The 25,016-nt window shown below is 43.2% G+C and overlaps 1 protein-coding gene across 1 annotated transcript in view; it reads left to right on the top strand.

Annotated features, from left to right (window-relative positions):
* Positions 1-10,987: 10,987 nt before the first annotated feature.
* The window catches only part of LOC144774090 (extracellular calcium-sensing receptor-like), a 183,150-nt gene continuing 169,121 nt past the window's right edge, over positions 10,988-25,016 (top strand). Inside the window, exons 1-2 of the mRNA XM_078659116.1 lie at positions 10,988-11,211; positions 16,563-16,854. Coding sequence (XP_078515242.1) covers positions 10,988-11,211; positions 16,563-16,854 — 516 coding nt within the window. The remainder of the gene's footprint in view (positions 11,212-16,562; positions 16,855-25,016) is intronic.

Below are 25,016 nucleotides of genomic sequence, written 5' to 3'. Positions count from 1 at the left end.
GCAACTCTACTTTCTGCTACAAAACAAATTGGATGGGGATTGAGGCAGAGACAGATGGCACCTATCCATAGTGGCTTAATTTTTATTCAAATGCACAAGGTGCTAAGGACCGCAAATTCCATGCCCCTAAATCTCCCGAGATACACAGTATCTCTCAATTCCATAAACAACACAATGGTTCAGCACACTTAATTTAGGTCAAAGTTTAACAAAAGTGACTGATGTAGCTTTCACATTTATAAATCAAATATCAAAATCAAGAAATGGCAATTCAGCAGGGTTGTTCTCTCAAATCCTTTATTAGTGACTTCTTATTTTAGATAAGATAAAAGACCGAAGCCGATGCGTTTCGTCCTCGCGGACTTCTTCAGGACAGAACAAAAACACACTGTCTGGAATTCTTGACTGTATTTATTGCCTTATGCCTTTATTGCCTTATGTGGTTTCTCCTTCTAAAATCAGAGGATATGTGATTGTATCTGATATTTCACATATAGTATAGGACATTGGTCTATCCTCCTTTGTCAAATTATCACGGTTGGCAACAAACCAGTTCCAAAGGCAAAAGTGTCCTCTACGTTATTTCATAGGTGATTCTGTCAGTCTATCAGCCGGCATGGTGACGTGGCGTCCACTTTTCGTAACTCTACTTTCTGTGAAGCATTTGTAAATATGTACCTTTTAGGGCCAATTCATAATACCACTGGTGTTCATCCCAAGAGGCCCTCTTACTACAACCACCACAATTAACATGTCCTTGGCTTTCCAAGCTCCCCCATCAACATGGTTGACTGTTGTGAATATTCATCTCTCCAATGCATGCGTCAAGGTCTGACTGGGGAGTCTGGCATTGCCGTATATTGAACAGACATGCCTATCCCTCAGGTGAATAAGTAGTTTACACATAATGTGACAATAAAACCAGGATCATGAGTGACATCTAAGGTCAATCGGTTTAATGACACAACAATTTTCACAAGTGAAATTCTAAAAGGAGTGGTTAATTTCAATTCTCTCCATTACACCTGACTTACATTGGATTTTCTGGTACAGTCAATATGTGTTTTACTCTGGTAGTCCTGCTGTCCAGCTTCTTCAAAGCTGTGCCTTTATTTATCTTCTCATAAGCCAGTCAAGGGGACTCTTCTACTTCAGGAACCATAACATTTGTGCACACATTGTCAGTGTGCTATCTGGATTATTTAAGTAAAAATCAGCAAACCTATTTTGACCACCCACTTTAGTGCAGAAGCTACCAGAGTGTTCACAAACTGGGACTGTGCATGGAGTAAATTATATGGAATATGAAGGCTTAGACCAAATGATGCCGAGTTTGGTAATGACATAATATTGAAGTAGTTTCAGAACTTCCACATTACTATGTAATCAGTGACTATCTTGTGAAACATCCATGGTAATACACTAATCGGGTTTCAAAATGGAACTGGCACACTTTGATTATCGCCAAGCAATATATTCACCCACACTTAAGGTCATAGTCAACTAATACTTCTCATTTTCATCTCTTCTCCTTTATAGTAGTGACTGGTATGACCCATGGTACCCGTGGGGGTAATTTAAATGTTTTCACTGCCCTACCCTCATGATTTTCATTGCAGTAATGGGCATTGAAAACTGGCCCAATTGAATATGGCCAAACCTCCGACTGCCCCTACTCTGCCTGGCCATTGGAGGTGTGTGTAGGTGACAGAGACAGAGGAGTGTCCTTCATCTACACACTGAAGGTCTGCCCTTAAATAGACAGTCCAACCTTCAGGCTGGGGAAAGGGTACTCCATTGTTGTTGCCAACATGTAATTCAGACCCTTAGACATTCAAATAGGGATCGATTAGGCCTTTTAACTGATGGGGAGGTTGCTTATTAGACTTGCCGTAGCACTGCCGTTTGTTAGATAGTGAAGGTGAAAGATGGGACTGCAGTCTGTTGATTGAGCTGAATAAGGCCCTACAGGTGTGGAGGTGAGGGCACCTGTTTGTTTCTTTCCTGATCACTGTTCAGTGTGGCTGTTGATAGCCTGGTGCAGAAAGCTCATGCCTCTTTGTGTCTCTGTTGTGGTTGCTCCAGGTTGGAGACTACACTGCTGAGATGAGCATCAATTTACACAAAAGCTGCATCTGGAGAGTAGCCTGAAAAAACACTTCAAAGAAGAACGGCACAAAACCAGTTCTTACAATGCACACAGGAACCTGCATCTCCTGTTAGCTTTGACTGTATATACGCGCTGACCCACAAGTTCTCTTTGACCAAGGAAGGGAGTACATCGCAGAGTACTGTGAAGCCAGAGCTGGTGTTTGCTGATGGCTCAACTCCCAGTGTGGAAGAGACATCACCTGAGTCTTGTTTTACTGGAAGAATTAGTTCCATTGACCTGAGTGTCTTGAAGCCAGCCTGAAAGCTAAGAGAGGGAAGGAGCTATCCAACCCTGCAGAAAGTGTGTGTGCAGTGATTGCCAGAAGCAGTTTGACCCTGATGCTGTATAATTGTGCCATCAGAAGGAAGACTGTGGAAAGAATTCTCCAAGCCCTAACAACATGGGGGGCAGTCTCTCCCTGATTACAGTTCTCAGGGGGAATTGCAGAAAACATTCACTGCAGTTAGTATCGCCATATTTTTAAAAAAGTTTATACCTCTTTGCAAGATTGGGTCATAGAGGTCCATCTCTTTAATTGATGCAGACACTAAGATAAATAAGCCCCTGTCTTCATTATGTTGTATGGAGAGTTGTTGTAGATCCTGTGGTTGGCCAGACATATTGCTGTATGAGTTGGAGTACATTTACGACAAGTGTGGTATCTGTTTGGCTGTAATAACTTTAGAAGTTCCGTTCGTGAGTAGAACTGGGCTTACTCTATTGTGGGTGGGTGTTTTCCCTCCTTAAACCATCCCTTAACCATCACTTCCCTTCTCCTTACCACTTGGCATGCCCTTCCTGTTTTGTAGAAAGTATTCACTCCCCTTTGTCCCTCCAGCAGTTACTATAAAAACGTAGGAGTATGTCTTGGGAGAGATTCGCAGTCAGGCGTAGATCACTGCACAGAAAATATGGGCGAGATGGAGATCGGCGAGATGGAGATCGGCGAGGTGGAGATCGGCGAGATGGAGATCGGCGAGGTGGAGATCGGCGAGGTGGAGATCGGTGAGGTGGAGATCGGAGAGGTGGAGATCGGCGAGATGGAGATCGGCGAGGTGGAGATCGGTGAGATGGAGATCGGCGAGGTGGAGATCGCTGCACAGAGGTTTCTGAATAGCATTTATTAGTACATTAGTAGGAGTATTGTAGCAGTACTAAAGATACTACATAATGCAGTTTATGAACAAGCCCACCATGTCTCAAGAGTGGATATGAGAGTGCAGATGAGTTGCACATGTTTGTTAGTTGTTAAAACCTAAAAACAAATGTAAGTGGCTGTTACATGCTGATTTTCAGTTTGTCCTAATAGTAATATGCTACTTAATAAGAAGTGTGTCCTGCTGGTCCTTGCTGCAACACTGAGCAGCTCCACTTATGTTCATTGCAATTGCCTTTTCTCGGTTATGTATTATATGGCAATGGTTTAGTCCTACGTAAATAAAGGAATTATTTGAATCATCATTGCAAGCTGCTATCATTCACATCAAAAGGCTTAAGGATGGGAGGTGTATGCATATAATTTGGGGTGCATTTATTGGTCTTAATCTTTTATAAAGCTTGGGCTTCACCAGCATTCTGCATCTTACCTGCCTGTGACATTGTGACTGCAGATTTGCCGAATGATCCAATTTTATTGTCTTAAAAAAAAGGGTTATGTTTTATGCAATGGTTTTTATTAAGTAAGTAAGTGTATAAACAAATACAATTACATTGAATGTGCTATTCCAGGGATGGTATGATCTTTATAGAGCTCAGATGAGAAAATAATATGAGAAACAGTTATGATTGCTAAATGTAATATATTAAGTCCCATACTTATGGCCAAGCGACATGTCGGAACAGCACAGGCATTTTTTCTGCATGCCTATACAATGTTGTCTGAAACCTATCTTTACAACACGTTCAATTACCCCGCAAGTTGTTACAGTTGTTATGGAAAGCATTGGAGTTGGAACAGTATCATTTACCATTACACCTCCAGCCTGTAGGGAACCCTCCAGTAGGGAAAGTGTTGGACTGATATGGCAAGTGATTGTAACGACTTGCATGGTAAATTAATGCATTGTAAAGATGTGTTTGTGGTTCAAACCACGTTGTAAAGGCACAGCCTGGTTCGAGCCACAGACTAAAGGTTGTGTCCCATGGCCAAGTCAATCAGTGCAGGGCAGAGCAGCAAGTCACCTTGCTGCACATTGCTGCACTGCATGGCAGGTGAAGGGCAGGACTGCACCATATTTAAGTCAGTATGGTGCATTCCAGCCTTTTCCCCTCTGCTGGTGCCCGTTTGGCTGCCTAGCGCCAATGCAGACACCCTTCCACCATAGGGCAAGAGTGCCTGCATTGTAAGGAGGACTGTTTTGTGCAGAAAGGGGCACCGTCCTACATAAAAAACAATCCATTGAGCCTTTTTCCTCTTACTATGTGTGCGGCAGAATGAGAAAAAGACGAGGCAAAATAAACATATTTCTCCTCATTACGCCTCACCTGCGGATCTTCTGTTAAATCTGGGAATCCATGGATGTTGCCAAGGAACACCATGCAACGCCCAAGGAAACTCTTCAATGGCAGAGAGTAGTGCAACAAAGCAATGTACGCACCTATCTACTCTTCATATGCAAAGTGCCATAGCTTAAGCTACTTACCTGCAGGGGTACATGCAAGTTATCAGTTTGGACAGGCTAGAATTGGTCACCACCAAGGACAATAGCTGCCATTCACATGGTTCTTTTTTAAAAAGATGGGTAGAGCTCCTTCAAAGGGTTTCTAAGGCGGTGGTATGTTAGTACCGCCATTGTGGCTGGCGCGGGCATAACTCAGATAGTCAACTATTGACATAAAATGTTTGTCAATGAACTGACTTCCCAGTGTGTCTAGACTATTTTTCTCGCACTTGCCTAACAACACCTACCTCATTGTCAAGGCCAATCTGGGGTTCTTAATAAAGGAGAGTACATCTCTATAATTCCAAACTTTTGAGCCAGGCTCCCCCACACCAACCAAGTGATTTGGACTGTATGGATTTCATTATTCGTCTGGTTAGGTTTAAGTTAAATTGCTGCACAGAGTGGCATTGGAGCAGCAATCCTACTTCCAGGTGACAATTAGACAATTGCCTGAGATTTATTGTTAACGCAGTGCAGCAATCTGTTGGGTAGAGCCATATCTATAATTAGAACACTGGAATGTTGAGAGATCTATTGAAGACAATGGAGTGCCACAGGCAGCTAATGGCTGGTAGAAGCCCGTAGAGCAACATTTCAATGTTTTTTTTTTATTTCAAATCTTTTGCTGTGAAAGGTCTCTCGGAGCCTGAGGAGATTTAAACTCCCTCAGACTCCATGATGCCTTTGTTTTACTAATTAGAACATTCTGCCCTCTGGTGGCTGAATGTTCTAACAGCCCTAAAGCCCTCCGTAGAGGGCCATACCAACCACTAAAGGCCCGCTACCTTGTTAAAGGCACGCGCCTTTGGCTCAGGCCTTTAGTACTTAAGCAGGCTTTTACTGGTCAGTACAGCCCGCTTTGGCGGGCTTTAAGGCTATAGGAGTTACTGCTGCTGTTGTCTTCCCTGTCACTGGCGCACTTAAAGGCTGCCTTGCATGATGCACAGCCTCTTAGAGTTGAGCGTGCACTATCTAGTATAGTATTTGTACAAAAAGCATGCACATCCAGCACAAATGTTTCTGTCTAGACAAACTTAGAAGGATCTCTCTCACACTGAACGTGTGCTCTGCACTTTAGCACCCAAGCAATGTGTGGGCGTTTTTGAGAAATTAAAACATTTCTCCTTGCTAACAGCTGCTTCAAGGAGAATTAGTTCTTGACGCATAGGCCAGTCTGGCTATGTTAGTAGATTGGGCTTTCGGCCACAAACTACGGGTGTTTGAACTGTTAACTCCTCAGTAGTAACTCCTTGATGCAAAGCAGCGCAAACCATTCTTTTGCATCTCTCCAGAGCAAAACTAAAGAATCAGTGTATAGTTTTCCGTTGTTTGCAGACTGAGTTTTTTTTTATCAAGAACGGCATTAAAATTATCGCCGCTTTCGCGGCAATAAAACTGCTGCTAAATAAGCAATATTGGGCTTGATAATATGCCCTTGTGAATTCCCATAGAATGAATGAATGAATGAATGAAATTTAATTTATAATGCGCAAACTTAGCCCAACGGGCATCAAGGCGCAGTGCGTACATATACATTCATACAAAATAAAACTGAATTTAGTGATAGGCCTGAGAGAAAAGCCAAGTCTTCAAAAGTTTCCGAAATATGGCCAGAGAGGGTTGGTTAGAGAGTTCGGGAGGGAGACTATTCCAAAATTTGGGAGTTAGGGTGGAAAAGGCTCGTCCACCCCATCTGGCCTTTTTGAATCTGGGAATAACAAGCAGATTTCGCGAGGATGACCGTAAGGGTCTATTAGGGGAGTAAAGACTAACAAGAGTCTTTATACCTTTGGGGGCAGATCCAAACACAGCCCTGTGGGTCAAACAGATAAGTTTGAGGGAAATCCTGGCGTGCATTGGAAGCCAATGGAGGTCCTTCCTGGCCTGTGTTGCAGATGTAAGCCTAGGCAGCGTTAGGGCCATCCCAGCAGCAGAGTTTTGGACCATCTGGAGACGATGTAGGGATTTCTTGTTTATGCCCCCATTTAACGCATTACAGTAGTCGAGCCTGGAAGATACCAGGGCGACTGTGGCCTGCTTACGAGCGTCAGATGACAAAAAGGGGGCAATTTCTTTCAGCATGCGGATGGTATTGCAGCAGGTGGATACAGTTCTTTTGACCTGAATGTCGAAGGAGAGGGCTGAGTCTATGAGGACACCCAGGTTTCTAGCCGAGTTGGAAGGTTTAGGGCAGTCACCTAGGAAAGGGGGCCTCCAGTCTTCGGACCAGATGTCATGGTTACCTCCAAAGACTAGGACCTCCGTATTCCCCCCTTTGAGCTTTAGGTAGTTACGCACCATCCATTGCGACACTGCCTCCATACAAGATCGAAATCTTGAGGCAGCCGCTGAGGCCTGTGAGATGGTGGAAATGATAATCTGGGTATCATCTGCATAAGACAGTATTTGATACCCAAAAGATCTTATTACCTCGGAAAGTGGGGTTACATAGATGTTGAATAACAGGGGACTCAGGGAAGAGCCCTGAGGAACCCCACATTGCACGGCCTGGGAGGGGGAAAGGAAACTACCAAGCTGGACCCTCTGTTGTCTCTGAGAGAGAAAAGAAGACAGGAGGCTCAGAGCAGTTCCCTCTACTCCTATCCCCTTCAAATGATCAACCAGAATGGAAGGGGATAGGGTATCAAATGCTGCTGTAAGGTCAAGTAGCACCAATAGTGCGGTCTGCCCTCTGTCCACTTCGGAGCGGATGTTGTTAGCTACGACAATGAGGGCAGACTCTGTGCTATGAGCAGCACGAAACTCGTGCTGGGAGATATCAAGAAGGCCCATCGTCTCCAGATAGGTAGTGAGATGGGAATTGAGGTGAGCCTCAAGTATCTTTGCTGGGGCGGGAAGCAAAGATATTGGCCGGAATTTTTTTAGGATTTCAGGGTTTAGGGAGGGTTTCTTTAAAAGGGGCTTGACAACCGCTGATTTCTAAGGGGTAGGAAAATACCCCTCATCTATAGCCATGTTCATAACTTGCAGAAGAGAAGGAAGAACCGTCTCTCTACATGACTTCATTATCTTTAAAGGACATGGGTCAAGAGGCAAAGATGATTTGGTGGAGTCAAGGAGGCGATATAGATCGTCAAGTGTCAGACGAGGAAATTTAGAAAAATTAGACGAGGGATCAAATTCGGGGATTTCATTGTGTGAAGAAAGAGAGGAAAGGGGCAAGAGTGCGCTATTAGCATCTAATTCAGTATTAAGAGAAGTTAAAGAGACATGGATATCAGAAATTTTGGTGAGGAAGAAGCTTGCGATGTTGTTGCAAAGCTCCTGGGACTCGTTGACTGACTCAATGGCTTTAGGTACTGAAAGTGAATCAATGACTTTAAAAAGCTCCCTGGGTGATTTAAGTGAGGTGGTAACCTTGCTGTAGTAGATCTTTTTTTCTTCAGCTATGGCCTTTTTATAATCTCTCAGGGCAGATTTATGTAGATTTTTCCCTAGAAGGTCAGGACGTACACACCAGGCTCTCTCCATCTGTCTACATTTCTGTCGTAATGATCTAAGATGTTCCGAGAACCAGGGTGACGATGAACGTTTCCGAGCGGAGTAGTGTTTTTTAGAGGGTGCTAGCACGTCCACAGCATTGGAGAGAGTATCCGACAGGCCTAGGGCAGCTTCATTAGCGTCGGGTAAGGAGAGAGGATAAAAACCAGTCAGGAAAGGGGAGAGAGTGGAGTTTGAGATTTTATTGTACTTTCGTCTGTACTCCCATACTTTCTTATTGGCTTGGTCAGGACCAGAGGAGGTCAGCTTAAGAAAGAGAGGGACTGCTTTACGGTCAGACCAGGAGAGAGGGATAGGGGATCCAGTCGTCAGTCTAAAAACACTAGAGAAAATACCATCCAAGGTATGTCCAGCAGTATGGGTAGGACCTCCGACAAGTTGGTTTAGCCCACAAGAGTGAGTGATTCCAAATAAAAGTTGAAGTCGCCGAGGAGAGTGAAATTGGACCTACTAATGAATGGTTCTAATAATGTAAGTAGATTGTGACAAAAATTAGTTCTGGGGCCAGGGGGCCTGTAACAGAGAATACCAGCGAAGGAGGCAGAGGGATTTAACTGTATAATAAAGTGCAGTGCTTCATAGTTTTCCGTGGAGGATGGGAGATGGAGGATGGGAGAGGGTCGATGCGGCAGGTAGAAGCCCATGTTCAAACCAGAACATGGGCTTCTATGGGAATTCTGAAGGGCATATTATCAAGCCGATTATCGCCGGTTTAGTGGCAGTTTCCTGCTGCTAAAGCGGCAATAATTTTAATGCCCTTCCTGATAATATGCCCTGAGTTCTTCTCTGGGATGCACCTAGCAGGGAGGGAGCGATTGTTCCACTTTTTGACTGTCAAAATGAGCAGGCTGAGCCACTCCAATTGTTTTGCTTGGTGTAGGGGATAGCCAACAACCAAGCAGACTCTGATCGCAGAGTTCTTTCTGGACAGTATTCAACAATTCTTTTGGACAGGTATTTGGGCCCTGCCTTACAGAAGGCGGCATGTGCCACATCAGCGCTATGAACATAACCCTTTCTTCACCGGTAGCCAGTGCAATTGGTCATGGTAGTAGGCGATGGAGGCATGCTTGGGAAGTTTAACCAGCAGGTGAATTGCCAAATTCTAAACGATTTGCAGTTATTGGATTAGGGAGTCAGGGACCCCTAGGTACAGAGGTGTAAGCGCCAAGGTGACGCATTGCTGGAGTGTGTAAAAAAAGCGACGCACCTCCAGCTTTGTGTCCTTTAACACGTGGCAAGCCCCATGTGAAAGGGCCTGCGTCAGTCTTATGCCTGCTTTGAGGCAGGCGTAAGATATTGACGCATTTTCATCCTAGAAGTGGTGCAATGAAATCTCATAGATTTCACTGCGTCACTTCTACGAGGCTTACTTGCGTAAGAAGACTCCCCGCATACATTGTACCTGACGTAGGTATAATGTAGCGCAAGGGTTTAAAAAGTGACGCCTCTGCTTAGATGTGTCACTTTGTAAATAGAACGCAAAGGGGCATGATTTATGCCGCCGATGCGTCACAAAAGTTGATGCAACGAAAGCGCAAAAATGACACAAGGCCTCATAAATAAGGCCCAGAATGTTTGAGTGGATTGATGTCTGAACTATTGTTTTCTGGACTTCCCAAAGGCAGAAGTGTAAGAAATGTTCTGAACATCCTCAGTATCCAATAGGAGGTTTTACCTGCTGCTGAGATCTGGGTTTTAAAGGATAGCAAGCATAAGTAAAGTGGCAACTTGGCACTTATGATGTTAGACATGATGTTTTCTTTGTCCAGTGGTTGGATAGACACTTCCTTATAGTAATTCCACTAAAGCCAGGGTACTGAAGAAAGCAAACAATACAAAATGCATTGCAAACCTGCTCAGTTCAGACAATAAAAAAAAAATAATATTGGCTATCAAAGAAATGTTTTAAATGAAGAAAATGACAGACTCCAGAGCTTGCACAGTTAGCCTTCTTGCCATCCATAATTAGTTGCACACATAACTTAAAAACGATATCTGAATATAATAATAGCCGAAAGGTATCATTAAAGCAAGCCCACCTTCGCTGTCATGAATGCCACTAAAATATAGTTTTTATCCACCATCTTGAAAAGCACCAGGGATGAGTGATTTTATGAAACTATGTATAATTATGTCACTATAATTGCTTGCATTGGAAAGTATTCATTATTTTTAAATTACTCGCTTCCTAAGGCATACCAGGGAGTATAAAACTAGCAACACAATGTCAATGGAGGCTATAAGTGCCAGAACCACTGATTCAAGCGCCTTGTTACAAAATCAGTTCATTATTAATATTCAAAAATTTCTGAATTTATAAAGTGCCTACCACCAGTAAAATTGTCTTTTATAATTGAATCATTAGTTATAACTGTCTGACTCAATGTTACAAAGATTAAGGATGAAACACTGAGTCAGCCTCGCTGACTACAGGCCTGGCAGGAGGCGTAAAGTGCATAACCTGCTGTCTCTTTTAGAAGAATTATTCCATTAGATTATTTGCATTTCTGATTCTCATTGTGCCATATGGAAGAAGGTACCACAAACAGGCCCCTAAGCTGTAGCAAAAGGGACATGACATCAACTGTGACCCGGAGCTGAAAGCCATCTTCTGACCGCGGAAGAACCAGCAATAGAGAATTGAAGAATGTCTGCAGCTCCCTCTGGGTTGGCTGTGTCTCTGGTCCTTCTGTGGTTTTCCTGTGCTATGGTGAGCACTCTCCAGGAGATATGCAGACTCCCCAGGTGGACACAAGAGTCTGTCTCTAAAGAGGGGGACATCATCATAGGAGGGGTGTTCGTGATTCACTCAGGATACATCTATAGAGAGCTGACGTTTGAGGAGGAGCCGAAGCCACTGACCTGTGAAGGGTAAGCGCAGCCTGTTTCAGGATGTATAGAAGTGTCACAACTGATACCCTGTGAGGGGTAAGTGCTGCCTATTCCAGTATGTATGGAATTGTCACAGTTGATAACCTGTGACGGGTAAAGTCCTGCCTATTCCAGTATGTATAGATGTATAGAAGTGTCACAGCTGATTTCCTGTGCATGGTAAGTGCTGCCTATTCCAGTATTTGTGGAAGTATCACAGCTGATATCCTGTGAGGGGTAAGAACTGTGTATTACAGGATGTATAGAAGTGTCACAGCTGATGTACTTTGAGGAGTGAGAACCATTATTACATTATGTATAGATCTGTCACATTTTATATCCTGTGAGAGTTTAGAACAGTTTATTGCAGTATGTACAGAAGTGTCACAGCTGATATCCTGTCATAGATATGAACAGTTTATTAAAACATGTTTACAAATGTCATACTTGATATCTTATAATGGGTAACAACAGTCATATTACAGTAGGCAGAGATTTGTCACAGCTTATGTCCTGTGCAAATAAAAAAATTGTACAAAGGTGTTACAGAACAGTTTATTAGATTATGTGTGGATTTTCCAGGGGAAAACAAGAACAGTGTATTACAGTACACATAGAAGTGTCATGACTGGTATATTGCGGGGGTTGCTAGTCTAGAAGTGTCAGATTTGATGTCCTAAAAGGGCAAAAACAGTGTTTTATTACAGCACATTTAGAAGTGTCACAGCTGATATCCTGTGATGGGTTGGAACAGGTTTTCACAGTGCATAGCTGATATCCTTAAACACTATTGAGAGGCAAACAAGCAAAGTTATCATATAAAATGTTGTACATGAAATGACAAAAAACAAATGGGTCCATTGCTTGTGTTTGTCTTTTTAATCGTGTCCTTCTTCAGAAAATACTAACAAGCTCAGCCAACACATTTTTGCCTTATCACAGGCTTCCTCAGGGTAGAAATGTATAGAACGACAATGTAAGTAAAACAGTGTTGCAAGGGACAAACACTCATCAAGAGTACACTTATTTTTAAAACCCAATCTGATTGCACTCCAGAGAAGTGTCTGTCCCTTGCGACACTGCTTTTGTTCAGATCTACCTCTATTTCCATTCATCTACCAGGGCTCCAGGCTGTCACACATCGGTCACTTAGCAGAGATGAATGGTCAAAGGCAACGATTAGGCAGAGGTCCCACTTGACTAAGTGATTGCCTCGTCATCCTCCTAGTGCCATGCTACACGTTCAGCAATCCAAAATAGATCCCACTGGTAGTAGCAGTCCGATCCTCTCAATCACACCATTTTCACTCATTTTACAGGAATGGGACAAGTAGGCTGCACCAACCCTGGAGCAGAGAAGACCTCTGTTTAGGTCTGTTAATCCTTAAAAGTCAGTTTGCTGCCACACCACTTCATATCAACAACCCTGGACAAGGACAGTAGATCTGTGTCAGCAAAGAGTGCACACGTGGTGCACCCCTCCAGGTCAGAGAGCAGGCTCTGGATCTCAAATTCACCATGGGCAGACCTAGACTTCAGAGCAGGCGGTGGACGAGCTGAACACCTGGACCAACAAGAACTCAGGATACTACTTTGACATGTAGTCAGGTCGCTCAGGGTAAGGGCACACACCCATTTACCATGCAGGGGAATATTCCAGTCCAAAAAGGTACATTGGTTTGGGACAGAAATTTCCAGTTTGGATCCTAGAGTCCTAGGATGGATTTGGTAGTTGCAAAGCATTTCTGGGCTTACAGTATCCTTCTTCAGGTCAGCATAACAATTGCTTGTTTAAGTTTCTGAAGAACTTCCTTATTGGTGATCTAGGCAGGGTGGAGATAATTCCTATACAGTGTATAAGCTCTCTGAGATGAGAGTGATTACGGGTGTCATTTCGATTCTGCTACAGGTACCAACCGGTCATCAGTCAGAGGGGCTGCCGCTACACTAATTGGAAGGTTCGCTCCTAGGGAGCATATTTACGAGTGGAGTTGCGTCGCTCCTGCAACATCCAACGTGGTACAAATCACGCACATTCAATATGAGATTTATGAAGCCGCACAAGGCCACTTTGCCAAGCCCTGAGTGGTTTCATAAATCTTGGGTAATGCAACGCTGCACAAACTGCCCTGGGAAGGAGTTCCATGAGTGCTGCTCCATGCTTTTTGATGAATTCCCAGATTTTGCCAGAGCTGGTATCCATTTGATAGTTGGCAATATAAGTTAGTTGTGCTCTCACCATATATACATACAAGAGCAGCACAAAATCCTTAAATGCTGTAGGTGGACAACAGCTAAGTTACAACTGAATGTTCATCATTTGATTGGAAATACATGATTGATTGATTGTAGGTTTATATAGCGCTAGGAATCGACTCCCGGAGGAGTATCTCCACGCTTCGACCGCTGGGGAGCCCGCCCTGGCTCACCCTGAGAGATGGTCCTTGATGGGTATCTCTAAGGTGCGACCAAGCATCCCCCGCGGTCTGGGGGGCCTGTTGTGAAGATGAGGCAAGCTGATGCCCAGAGTTTGCCGAGTGTGGTTTCTGACTAGAGTAGGCACCGAGGCGAGAATTATCGAGTCCGCTGACCCTGGTCCACGACCCTGCCGCGTCGGGAATCGAACCCTGGTCCCGGGCCGTTCTCTGCTTATGGGTCTGCCGCCTCTAACCAGTGAGCCACACTTCTCCACAAGAGCCAGAGGTACAACGTTATGCTAGCAGTTTGTCCTCTTGAATAAGGTTGACAATGTTGCGTGATTGGGACATCTTTATATAGATGTATGATTAAGATCTTGTATGGACAGCATAGTCCTTATGACACCTTTTGGTGCAATATATATTGAAGGACATGATATATATATATATATATATATGAAAGAGAGATCCCAACCTGTCAATGGACGACAGGCAACAGCAGGGTGCAGACCTCAGGACGCCACAACAAACGGCCAAAGTTGCTCACAAACGAATCAACTCAAGTGATTATGCAGGAAAACTTTTAATTACTGAATAAATATATATATTTAGATTTTTGTCACACATTATTTCTTTTGACATTATGGACTGCTTTGCCTTTTTTCAGTTTCTTTAGTGTTTTTAGTTTTAACGGACAAAGCAAGTACACAGGTTGTAAGATATCAGAGGAGCAGAGAAGTCACATAAGAGGAAAGACTTATGGTCTACCCTTGATTGCATATTTTTCTCTCTCTTTATCTACAGAGTGGGGCCTCTTTTCCTGAGCCCTGGCCAGGTGAAGTGAGGTCCGATCTTCGTGAATCACACTTGAGCATTAATTACACAGACATTTATCCAGGCAATAATTGTACGCACTAATGAACATTGAAGATATGTGTGGCTTGCATTATAAGTTTCTTACATTTTAAATGGCACTGTTTCTCACAGACATATTTCTCCACAGGTGCCATCAGCATCCGGTGATTTGGGGAGGATTAGTATGCCTGGAGTTCAGGTTTATTGGTTGTATTTATTTCAACCTCTTTAAATGTTAGTAATTTGATTTGTTCTGTGTAACTATTAGTTTTTTCACATACGCAGTAGCAAAATTTTATGCAGTGGTCCTGAAGAAAGTCTTGGACGATTGTGTGTCCAGTTAGCTGAAACATGTAGACCTGTTCTCGGCAGTTATTTTGTCAAAACTGCTCTTGCACTGTTTTTAGTTTGGATAGCAGGGGATATCTTTTAAATACTTTTTTCTCCTGTTATTCAATTTTAAATCAAACTTTTCACAATTCTTTAAGAATTTTACTTTAGGTGGTTTGTATTATTTTTTGTTTAATAGGGAATTTTTCCTCCACTTTAACTATTTTGTCTGTGAGATCATTGCGGTTTTGCAAGGCTACCTTGACCTGCTAGACCCTTGGACTTCCATTAGTGTTTGCTAGACCTGAGAATGCACAAAAAAAGTTATGCCTTCACAGGGGGGGAGTAACAAGGAGAAATATCTTTATCTTTACTTGTTACTTCATTTTTCTATGTGTGCTGCACATTGAAAGAGGAATATGCCTCTCACGATTGTTTTTGTGCCTCACAGGATTATTTTTGTGCAGGAAGGTACCTCTTCCTGCACAAAAAAAATCTTGCCTGCAAGGCAGGCACCCTTGCACAATGGTGCAAGGGTGCCTGCATTGGCTCTAGGCAGCCCATTTTTCACAAGCCCTGGTGAAAGGATAGAAATGATAAATGTAAAGGGATGTCCTATCGGACCTGTATTGCTCCTACCAGGGCTACATTTAGCTCATGACTAGTCTAATAAATAAATAAAATAATCCTTGTGTCTCATATTAATCTAAATGTATTGGTTTTTATTTTCATTCAAATATTAATTTCTTTAATTTATAATCTTTTTATACATTTTACTTTTCACTATTAAACATACAACAATACATAATTACATAGTATACATACATTGCTATATAATGTGTTCCTCTGTTTATTCAGTGAAATAAAATTATGTAACATAAATACACACAATACCTATATACAATTGCACAATTTGATCCAATATATTGATAAAATCTTTTAGCTACTGTTTTTTATTTCCTATTTGTGGTTGATCATACGCAAGGCAACTAATATTATTGAACAATAAATACACCAAATTAATACTTCAAATTTGTTTTCATAACCCATGCATACAACTCCACTCTGACTTCACACATGCACTCTCATAACAATCATCATACCATTCCCAGCCTAGAAATACAATCACTATCCGAACAAAATGGGAAAATAACTCTCTTTTTCAACCGTTGCTGTGTTAGGGTGAGATATTGTTGCTCCAGGTTACGTACGTTTCAGTGTGAAGTATATTAGGAGTCCACCTTCTTCAGGACCACCAAGGGTAACTACTCAGAACTGATGAGACAGGAAAGGGGTATCTGGAGGTTTATTGGTATTCCTACTAGGCCTCTCACTGAGATCTAAGGTCAGGAGGCAGGTTATGTTGTCTTATTTCACATGGTTGAGTTGTAGCATAGAGTTTATATTTCTCCAAGGCAAATGATTCTATGTAGGAAGCTCCACTATTTCTCTGCTATTTGTGAGAATTCACTATAGCATTTTGTAGTACTAAGATGTATTACTACTAAGGTACTAAAGACTGCAGTTTGTGAATAGGCCCCATTGTATAGACTTTCCACACAATAAATATTGAGAGGAATGAGAAAAGCGCAACCAACACTGTAGATATCCCTCATTTACTCATATTTAAATTGGTATCTGTATTTATATGAGCAATTTATCTTTGTTAATTGATTCCAAAGACTTTGATCAGTTATGTTCATACCAATTTTCTGATCAGTAACTACAATTTCTCTCCCTATGCCATAGATTCTACGTCCGATATTACCGCGATGTTCTAGCTATGGTGTTTGCAATCAGAGAACTCAACCAAGCCACTGACCTACTACCTAACATCACTCTGGGTTTCCAGATCTTCGACTCCTGCACTTCTATGGATAGAGCCATCAAGGGTACGTTGGCACTGCTCTCTGGGAACCAGTGGTCTTTTCCTGGATACAGATGTGCAACCCACGCACAGCTGGCTGGAATCATCGGGGAGACATTTGCACCCCTGACGGTCCCAATGGCCAGGATCATGGGGGCCCTTCATTACCCACAGGTAAATGGAAAGAGGGAGTAATGGGTAAACTTTACAAGTACGTTCCAGGGGTAAATTAATGCATTATGGAAGCATTAGGGATGTGCCACCAGTTTTCCTTAAGTGAGACTAATCAAGCATAAACTCAGACAATGCCTTTCAAGATATATAGTAGTAGTAGCAGTAGTAACGCATACTTATAGAGTGCAGCTGTCACCCAAAGGATATCCTGGCGCTTGACCATAACACTACCTACATATGACATGCATTACACAGCCCTTGGAAAAAGATGATTTTTAAGATCCTTTTTAAAAGACAGCAGATCCTGCCTACACCTCAGGGATAGCGGTAAGGAATTCCAGTTTGGCGGCTGTAAATCTGAAAGAGCGGCCGCCCATCCTTACCCTTTTTACCCTGGGGACTGTTACCAAGAATGCCGAGGAGGACCTCAGGGTTCTGGAGGCTGAGTACCAGGAGAAGAGATCTTGCAACATCACTGGACCCAGACCCTGCAGAGCTCTGAAAACCAAGCAGGAAGCCTTAAAACAGATCCGTTGCTGAACCGGCAGCCAATGAAGATCTGAGAGTGCAAGGCAAGAAGAAGCAAAGCGAGGACGAGACAGGGCCAGCTTAGCCACCATATTCTGAACCCGCTGCAGCTTCAAGACCAAAATATTAGGAGCCCCTAAGAGCAGTGCGTTGCAGTATTCTAATCTACTGAGAATGATACTACGCACTATTTCAATCCTAGCTGAAGGGGGAAATAGCGGAAGAATTTTCCGTAATGTACGGAGCAATAGCATGCATGTCACCGTGGTTTTGTTGACAAAGGCATCCAACTGAAGGTTGGGCCCAAACATGACACCCAGATTGCGCGCAGACTCAGCAGCCGCCACTGTGCCTAGGATGGAGGTAGGCCAGAACTCCTCAGGTAGAGGGCGAGGCAGCCGATCCAGAGTGCAATGGAGAACCTCCGTTTTCGATCCATTAAACTGGAGTGAGTTCTGGCGCAGCCAGTCAGCCGTGGAGGTCATGCAACGATGAAATGTTTCCCTAGAAACCGCATCCTCGCCTTCAAAAGAAAAAATAAGTTGAGTGTCATCGGCATAATTGATGACCGATATGCCGAATGACTTAATCAATCTTATCAACGGGCGAAGATACAGGTTAAATAGGATCAGGCTAATAGCCGAGCCCTGAGGCACGACCTGATTTACTTTTTTGACAGCTGGCCGAAAAGGTGGCAAAGCCACAGCTTGTTGCCTATTGCAGAGGTAGGAAGTCAACCAGTCCAAGGCCTGACCGGTCACCCCGGCCTTCTGCAGCCTGCCTAGTAGTAGAGCATGGTCAACCGTATCGAACGCGGCAGACATGTCGAGCAGCACAAGAAATGCCGCTCTTCCCATGTCGACACGCGAACGTAGGGTATCCAAAACTGCCACCAAAGCTGACTCAGTGCCGTGAGCCGGCCTAAATCCAAATTGGGCCACGTCCAGGCAGGCGTTGGATTCAAGGAAGCTAGACAGGACCCTAATGACCAATTTCTCCAGTATTTTTACAGAGAAAGGCAACAGCGAGGTGGGCCTGTAATTCGCCAGGCACAAAGGATCCAAGGTGGCTTTTTTTAGCAGAGGTGAAACCACTGCGAGCTTCCAGCAGTCTGGAACCGGGGCCGTAGCTAAGGACTGGCAACAGATGGCATGAAGCGGGGAAAACAACTCCGCCTGGAACAACTTCCAGAATTTATGGGGTAGCGGATCTAATGGAGATCCAGAAGAGACGCTGTTAGCCAGCAGGAAGGAGTAGGAAAGCAGGTCAACTGAGGCTGTGCCACCTCCTCACTAGCCGCATCAGGGACCGCTATACCAGCAAAGTCCAAGGAGGGAGAAAGTGGAGAGCCAAGCAGACAGGAAGCCGAGAGCCCATTCAGTATATTCCAGATTTTTTCCTCAAAAGCAGAGTCTAAGGAATCACATAGCTCCTGGGAAGCTGGAATGGTGTTCGAAATACAGGCAGGATTAGATAGGTCATTAACTATTTTGAACAAAGTTCGAGACTTGTTCGCTGCCTTGGCCAAAGTGTCCTCCAGTTACTACGCCTTAGCACCCCTAATCAGCATTTTATAGTCCTGAAGGGATTTTTTATAGAGCAGTTTATCTGGTTCAAAATAGTGCCTTCTCCACGCTCTCTCCGCCAATTTGCAGCGTAGTTTCTGTTGGAGAAGGTCATTGGAAAACCAGGGAGTGACCCTCTAGGGTTTATGTTTTGCCTTACGAGGGGGAGCCACCTTATCCAGTGAATCCAGAATCTGCTGACAAAGAGCAGAATAGCTTTCCTCCACATTCTCCCCCAAGGTAAAAACCCTAGGAAGTAATGTGGGTAGACTGGAACACTTCAGGATCCGCGACCATTGCCGACTAAGCTTTGGATTACCAGAGCCGCTCTTATTCAACAAGCCTGCTGGTAAAAAGATGGAAAAGTGGATCAATGCGTGGTCCGTCCAGCATTGCTCCACTATCCCCTTAATCGAGACCTGCGAGTCATCTGCAAAAATCATGTCCAAGGTATGACCTTTTACATGGGTAGGGGAGAGCACCAGCTGCGTGAGATGTACATTACTGCAAGCCTGGCAGAGTTCTCGATAGGCGAGGTCATGTGGGCCATTAGGCCATAGATTGAAATCGCCCAACACTAAAAACCTGGCATGTGAGTTAGACAGATCATAGATAACATCTATCAATTCCTGAGGGGGTGGCACAGCGCTGCCGGGAGCTCTATAGCAGAGTAACCCAGCAACCAGTACACCACTCTGGCCTTTTAGGGAGAATCCCAAAAGTTCGAAGCCAGTGACCCCTTTGACTACAGTCTGCGAAAGGGCGAGTGAATCCTTAAAAATAAAGCCCACTCCACCGCCTCTCACACTTACTCGCGGATTATGCTTGATCGTGTAGCCCGGGGGACAGGCCCAGCCGAGCTCGACTCCACTATCCGCCCTTGTCCAAGTTTCGGTCAAAAAAAGTACATCCAGCTTCGAGGATTCAACAAGGAGGGCAATCTCTGCATGATGTTTGCAGAGCGAGCGAACGTTAAGCAATCCGCAAGAAAGAGCCCCCGAGGAAGCAGGAATAGTAACCGGTTGCCTGCCCATGCTAGAATGGCAGCCCAGCGAGCACAACTCGGCCCTGGAATACACCAGGCAAGTAGGGGCAGCATGGCTAGCGCTAGACGCGACCGGTGCGCGAACGGGCGCAAACGGGCTTACCTCTGGTGCACCTCCGGCGCGCCGCTGGCTCACCCGCTGCGCGCCCACGCTGCGCGCCTGCTCACTCATCCCTTATAAACTGAGCTTCGCGGGAGTCCTGTGAGGAAATCCTCGGCACCCGCAAAAAGATGGCGCCTGAAAAACGGCCCGACCAGGAGAACACCCACCCAGGATGGCAGCCGAAAACGCCGCGAGCAGTTGCAATCGCCCACTATTCTGCCTAAGTCCCGCAAAGTGAGGGTGGTTCCACGATTATAGTGCAGGTAAGAGCCTGAGTCTATGCCCCCAAATGTCCAAGCTACACAAAGCACCTGCGACCTATGTGGCAGTGCGAGTATCAAATAAGATAAAAAGTTAAAAAATAGCTAGCAGCTACAGCATAGGGTTTAGCGTGCATGCAGTAGGTAGAGAAGTCTACAAGTGACCAGAGAGGAGCATCTTAAATGCTCTTTCCAGTGCACGGGAGTCCTGTGAGGAAAGCCTCTGGACCCGCAAAAAGATGGCACCGGAAAAACGACCCGACCAGGAGAACACCCACAAAAGATGGCAGCCGAAAACGCCGCGAGCAGTTCCAATCGCCGACTATTCTGCCTAAGTCCCGTAAAGTGCGGGTGGTTCCACGATTATAGTGCAGGTAAGAGCCTGAGTCTTTGCCCCCAAATGTCCAAGCTACACAAAGCGCCTGCGACCTATGTGGCAGCGCGAGTATCAAATAAGATAAAAAGTAAAAAATTGCTAGCAGCTACAGCATAGGGTTTAGCGTGCATGCAGTAGGTAGAGAAGTATAAAGGTGGACCTGCTGGCAGCCTTCCCATTTACCATGTGACTTAGGAAGTGGCCATACACTAGACCTCATGAGCGTTTTGTACACAAGAGGGTAATTGGATTATCATCTTTAGGTACCTAACTGTCCATGCGTATACATGTAAACCATGAATTTCTCACACAAATTATACATTATACCAAGAAAAAATGTAATTTTATGAGTTTTTATTACACAGAAATTGTACGCTCAAAACTACTCGTTGTCCTGAAGATGACCGCACAGTTAACCAGCGGTTGAAACGCCGTTGACGCTATTTGTAGCTATAATTTGTGAAAGGACATATAATTTATTTTGTTGTTCCTTTTTTGTATCTTTTATGTCTGTACGTCAGCCACTTGTTTGGCATTTGAATTGTTTGTTTTTCATTTGCCAACACTCCACTTTTTGGAGTGTGATTGTTCTCTCTAGGAACGTTTTTAAAAAAAGTATATCTTTAATAAATTATAATTGTTTTTGTAAATCTATTAATGTGTGTGCATAGGCTTCTTCATTTTTCTATTTTTAACGATTTATTGTTTATTGTTTAATTGTTGATTTTGTATATTTTTTCACCTGAACCAATTGTTGGGTGTAATAATACTTTGTAAAGAATGGCATCCTGAGACGCATGGCACGATGGAAAAACTAAGTAAGAAGACCCTGGAAGAGTGAAAAAGAGAACAGAAATAGCAGACAATCAATTCTAATAGAAGAGAGTGAGCAGTGTGCACTCACTGAATAAGGAAGTTCTCAAAGTAAGGATTGCATAGGACCCATAGGTACATGGCTCCCTAGTGCCAATCAAGAGCAGTAAGATACGATCTGATAGAAAGTGAATGCAGCTGTGTCTGACAAGAGATTGCCTTAACACCAGTAATGTGGGGAGCTTAAATGTCAGCCAATCTTGGCCCTGAAATTGTGCCCAGAGGTAGAAGCACCATCTGATTCAGAGCTTAGAATCCAACAGGAAAGCTACTTCAGGGGATTGCTATGGTAGATTTGTAGATTTGTAAAGTGATCAGTGGATATTCACACTACTCATGGGAAATGGCCATATGCCCTATGTAAGAAATTGGGTTATTACTTGTTATTTAGACAGGAAGGTTAAGTACCCAGCCCAAGTAATAATCACAATCCTTGTCAGGGTGAACCACTAAAGTCACTAAATAAACTTGAGCTCAATTCCTTGGTACCTATAGCGGAGAGGAGACCGGCTTAACTAAAAGGCAATATGTAAAGTATGTGTGCAGTACTAAAAACAGTAATAAAGTTGAAATGCAAACACATCAGGAAAAGGAATTAGAAAAGTATAGTAAAGTATAAGAGAATAATACATGGGGACATCCTAACCAGTGAGATAAAGGATCCCTGGGCTAACCTTACCCACCTTGGGCATAAACATGGACTCTGAAAGTTGCGTGTGGGGAGTGTTATATGATAATCTCAGCAACCTCCCATATCAAACACCAAAATCTAGTTTGATTCTGCCCCTGCACCAAAAACAGCCCAGAGACAAAAGTCTAGTATAGCATAGGTAAGCTTTCAGCAATCAGACTATGAATGCACACAGCTTGTTTTGGCATTCTGTTTCCCTCCTTTGAAGTACACCCCAGATGTAATAAGTAAACAAGCAGACCTGTCTTCAAGCTGTGACACTGTACTGTGAAAAGAGACCCAGAGTGATTACAGTCTGACTGGCTGGGAAGACAATAGAAGGGGCCTGTCTATGTGTCAGCTAACATTTTCCTTCGACAAGGGAGGCCTCTTTGAAGTCCTCCCCAATTGTCATATGAAAAGCTGCAGCAGAACAGTGGTGAGTTGTCACTCTTCAAAGAAATACGATCTAAGACCTTTAAAAAGTAAGGAACAAAATGACTGGAACAAGAGAGCATAGAAGTCAGTGCACACCCCTCCTTCTTTTAGTGCCCACCCTTGGTTCCCTATACCTACCTGAAAAAGAGAGTGAACAGTAGGAAGGGAGTGTTGTATGGGTCTAAAGAGTCTGAACAGTTCTTTCATGGTAGGCGTAATCAGGATCCCACGACATATAAAAGGAACAGGGTTCTGTTTTACACCATGTAAAATTACTATTCATTCAATCACAACCGGTAAGAAAGAGTTAAGGAGAAACATTAACCTTGTCAAGCAGGAGTGGCCCCTTGGTCCAGGATATCGTTTATATACTCAGTTGAACATCACTGAGTGATAGGTTGTGTCTCTACATAATGAAAAAGTAAAATGAGGGCTCCTGCATTTTTCCCAAGTGTCGTTCCAACTTAAAAAGCCCAGATTAACTATGTGCTGATCTCCACATATAATAATGTGCTCCTTGCGTGAGATAAACACCGTAAAATGCCTAATACAACACCCTACCACCGGGTGCTGTTTGACTGAAAACCAGATTCCCCAGGGGTAATGCACTTCCTGCACTGATTACCAACTTTAAGTTCTGTTTTGCAACACACTTCCACTGTGCGATAAAATGAAAACAAAACTTCAGCCACCATCATGTTATCAAACGTTTGCAGTTTTCTCCCAGGTAATGCGCTCCTTGCACGGAATTAAGCACTTAGAAGTACCCCTGTACACAGAGCTTAATTTGTAAAATATGAAGTCCAGGTGCTCAAATGTTTGTCGGGGGCCACACCCACTTCTGTCAGCCCTGCCCACTTACTCTATTGGCCCCACCCACATCCTCAACTGGCACTGCTGAATTTTATCAAGGGAGCCTTCGGACTGACGCAAATAAGTGAATATAACATCTATGCCAGGACAATTCACTTCATATAGTGTTATGAATGGTTTAAATATTAGAACCATAAAATGTGATAACTTGTTTTATTGTGCTTGCTAACTGTGGATTTTGTCACTTTAAAGCACTGTAAATAGTAAGTGTTACTATTAATTGGATCTACTTAAGAAGAATTAATGACTAAGTGTGACGCTTGCAGATTATAAACACACATATATGCACCCATCTTGACCGGTAGAGCATATCTCACTGACCTATCGTCACACGGAAGGGGTGTCAGTCACAGTTCAGGCATGTAACTAATGATTCACTAGTTAAACACTGTGTTACACTCTGACATACTTTCCATGAACGTGATGTTGTAGGAAAGAGAGGAGGTGAAGGAGGTGTGTGTATAGAAAACAAAAGAAGCAGTCTCAGAGACAACTGTGTAGACAACAGGAGATTTTAACAATAAATTGATACACAAAAAAAGGATATATGTAAGTGAGATAGTAGGAGAGGGAATGCCGAAAGATTAAACATTTTGAGGAAAATGACAAGGCGATTGCAAGCTAAGAAATGAGAAAAAAGTGATGACACCTTTACTCAGTATGTTTAACTCAGCGTGCATAAAACCTAGAAAGGCAGAACTTCTATTTCCAACATAAGAACCATTCCTCTACCTATTTTCAATAATAAATACATTGTTCCATGGCACTTCTACTAGCAGGAAAAGTGTAGACTGTAAGGAAGCCACAGACTTCATAGGGCTATATTTTCCTCATGTTCCATCGAGTACACAGAGCAATATTTCATGTCATCAGTGATGTCATGAGTGATGTCACTGACCATGTCATGAGTGATGTAATATGTGACATCATCATCAGTGCATTGCGGTCGCGCGAGTTATAGTTAGCTGAACTAACTATAACGGGGGAATTTCAAAGGTTTTGTATGAGCGAAACGTCCAGCTAACTATAACATGTGTGAAACCTATGTTTTTTCAGTGAATATATTTATATATATATATATATATATATATATATATATATATATATATATATTTTTTTTTTTTTTTTTTTTCACTGAAAAAACCATAGGTTATAGACCATATATAGTTAGGAATTAGCATTTATAAAACCTTATTTTACTCACACAAAACCATTGAAATTCACATATATAGTTAGTTGCACTAACTATATATTTCGCGCACCCGCAATCCACTGCTGATGATGTCACATATTACATCATTCATGACATGGTCAGTGACATCACTGATGACATCACTGATGACATCTCAAATGACATCACTGATGACATCACTGAAAACAACATCCAGTGATTTTATGTTTCTGTAAAGTTTAAATATGTCTTACATATTG

Source organism: Lissotriton helveticus, chromosome 8, assembly GCF_964261635.1.
Source record: "Lissotriton helveticus chromosome 8, aLisHel1.1, whole genome shotgun sequence".
NCBI lineage: Eukaryota > Metazoa > Chordata > Amphibia > Caudata > Salamandridae > Lissotriton > Lissotriton helveticus.
The sequence above is the reverse complement of the archived record's forward strand: the minus strand, read 5'-3'. Positions and strand labels throughout refer to the sequence as shown.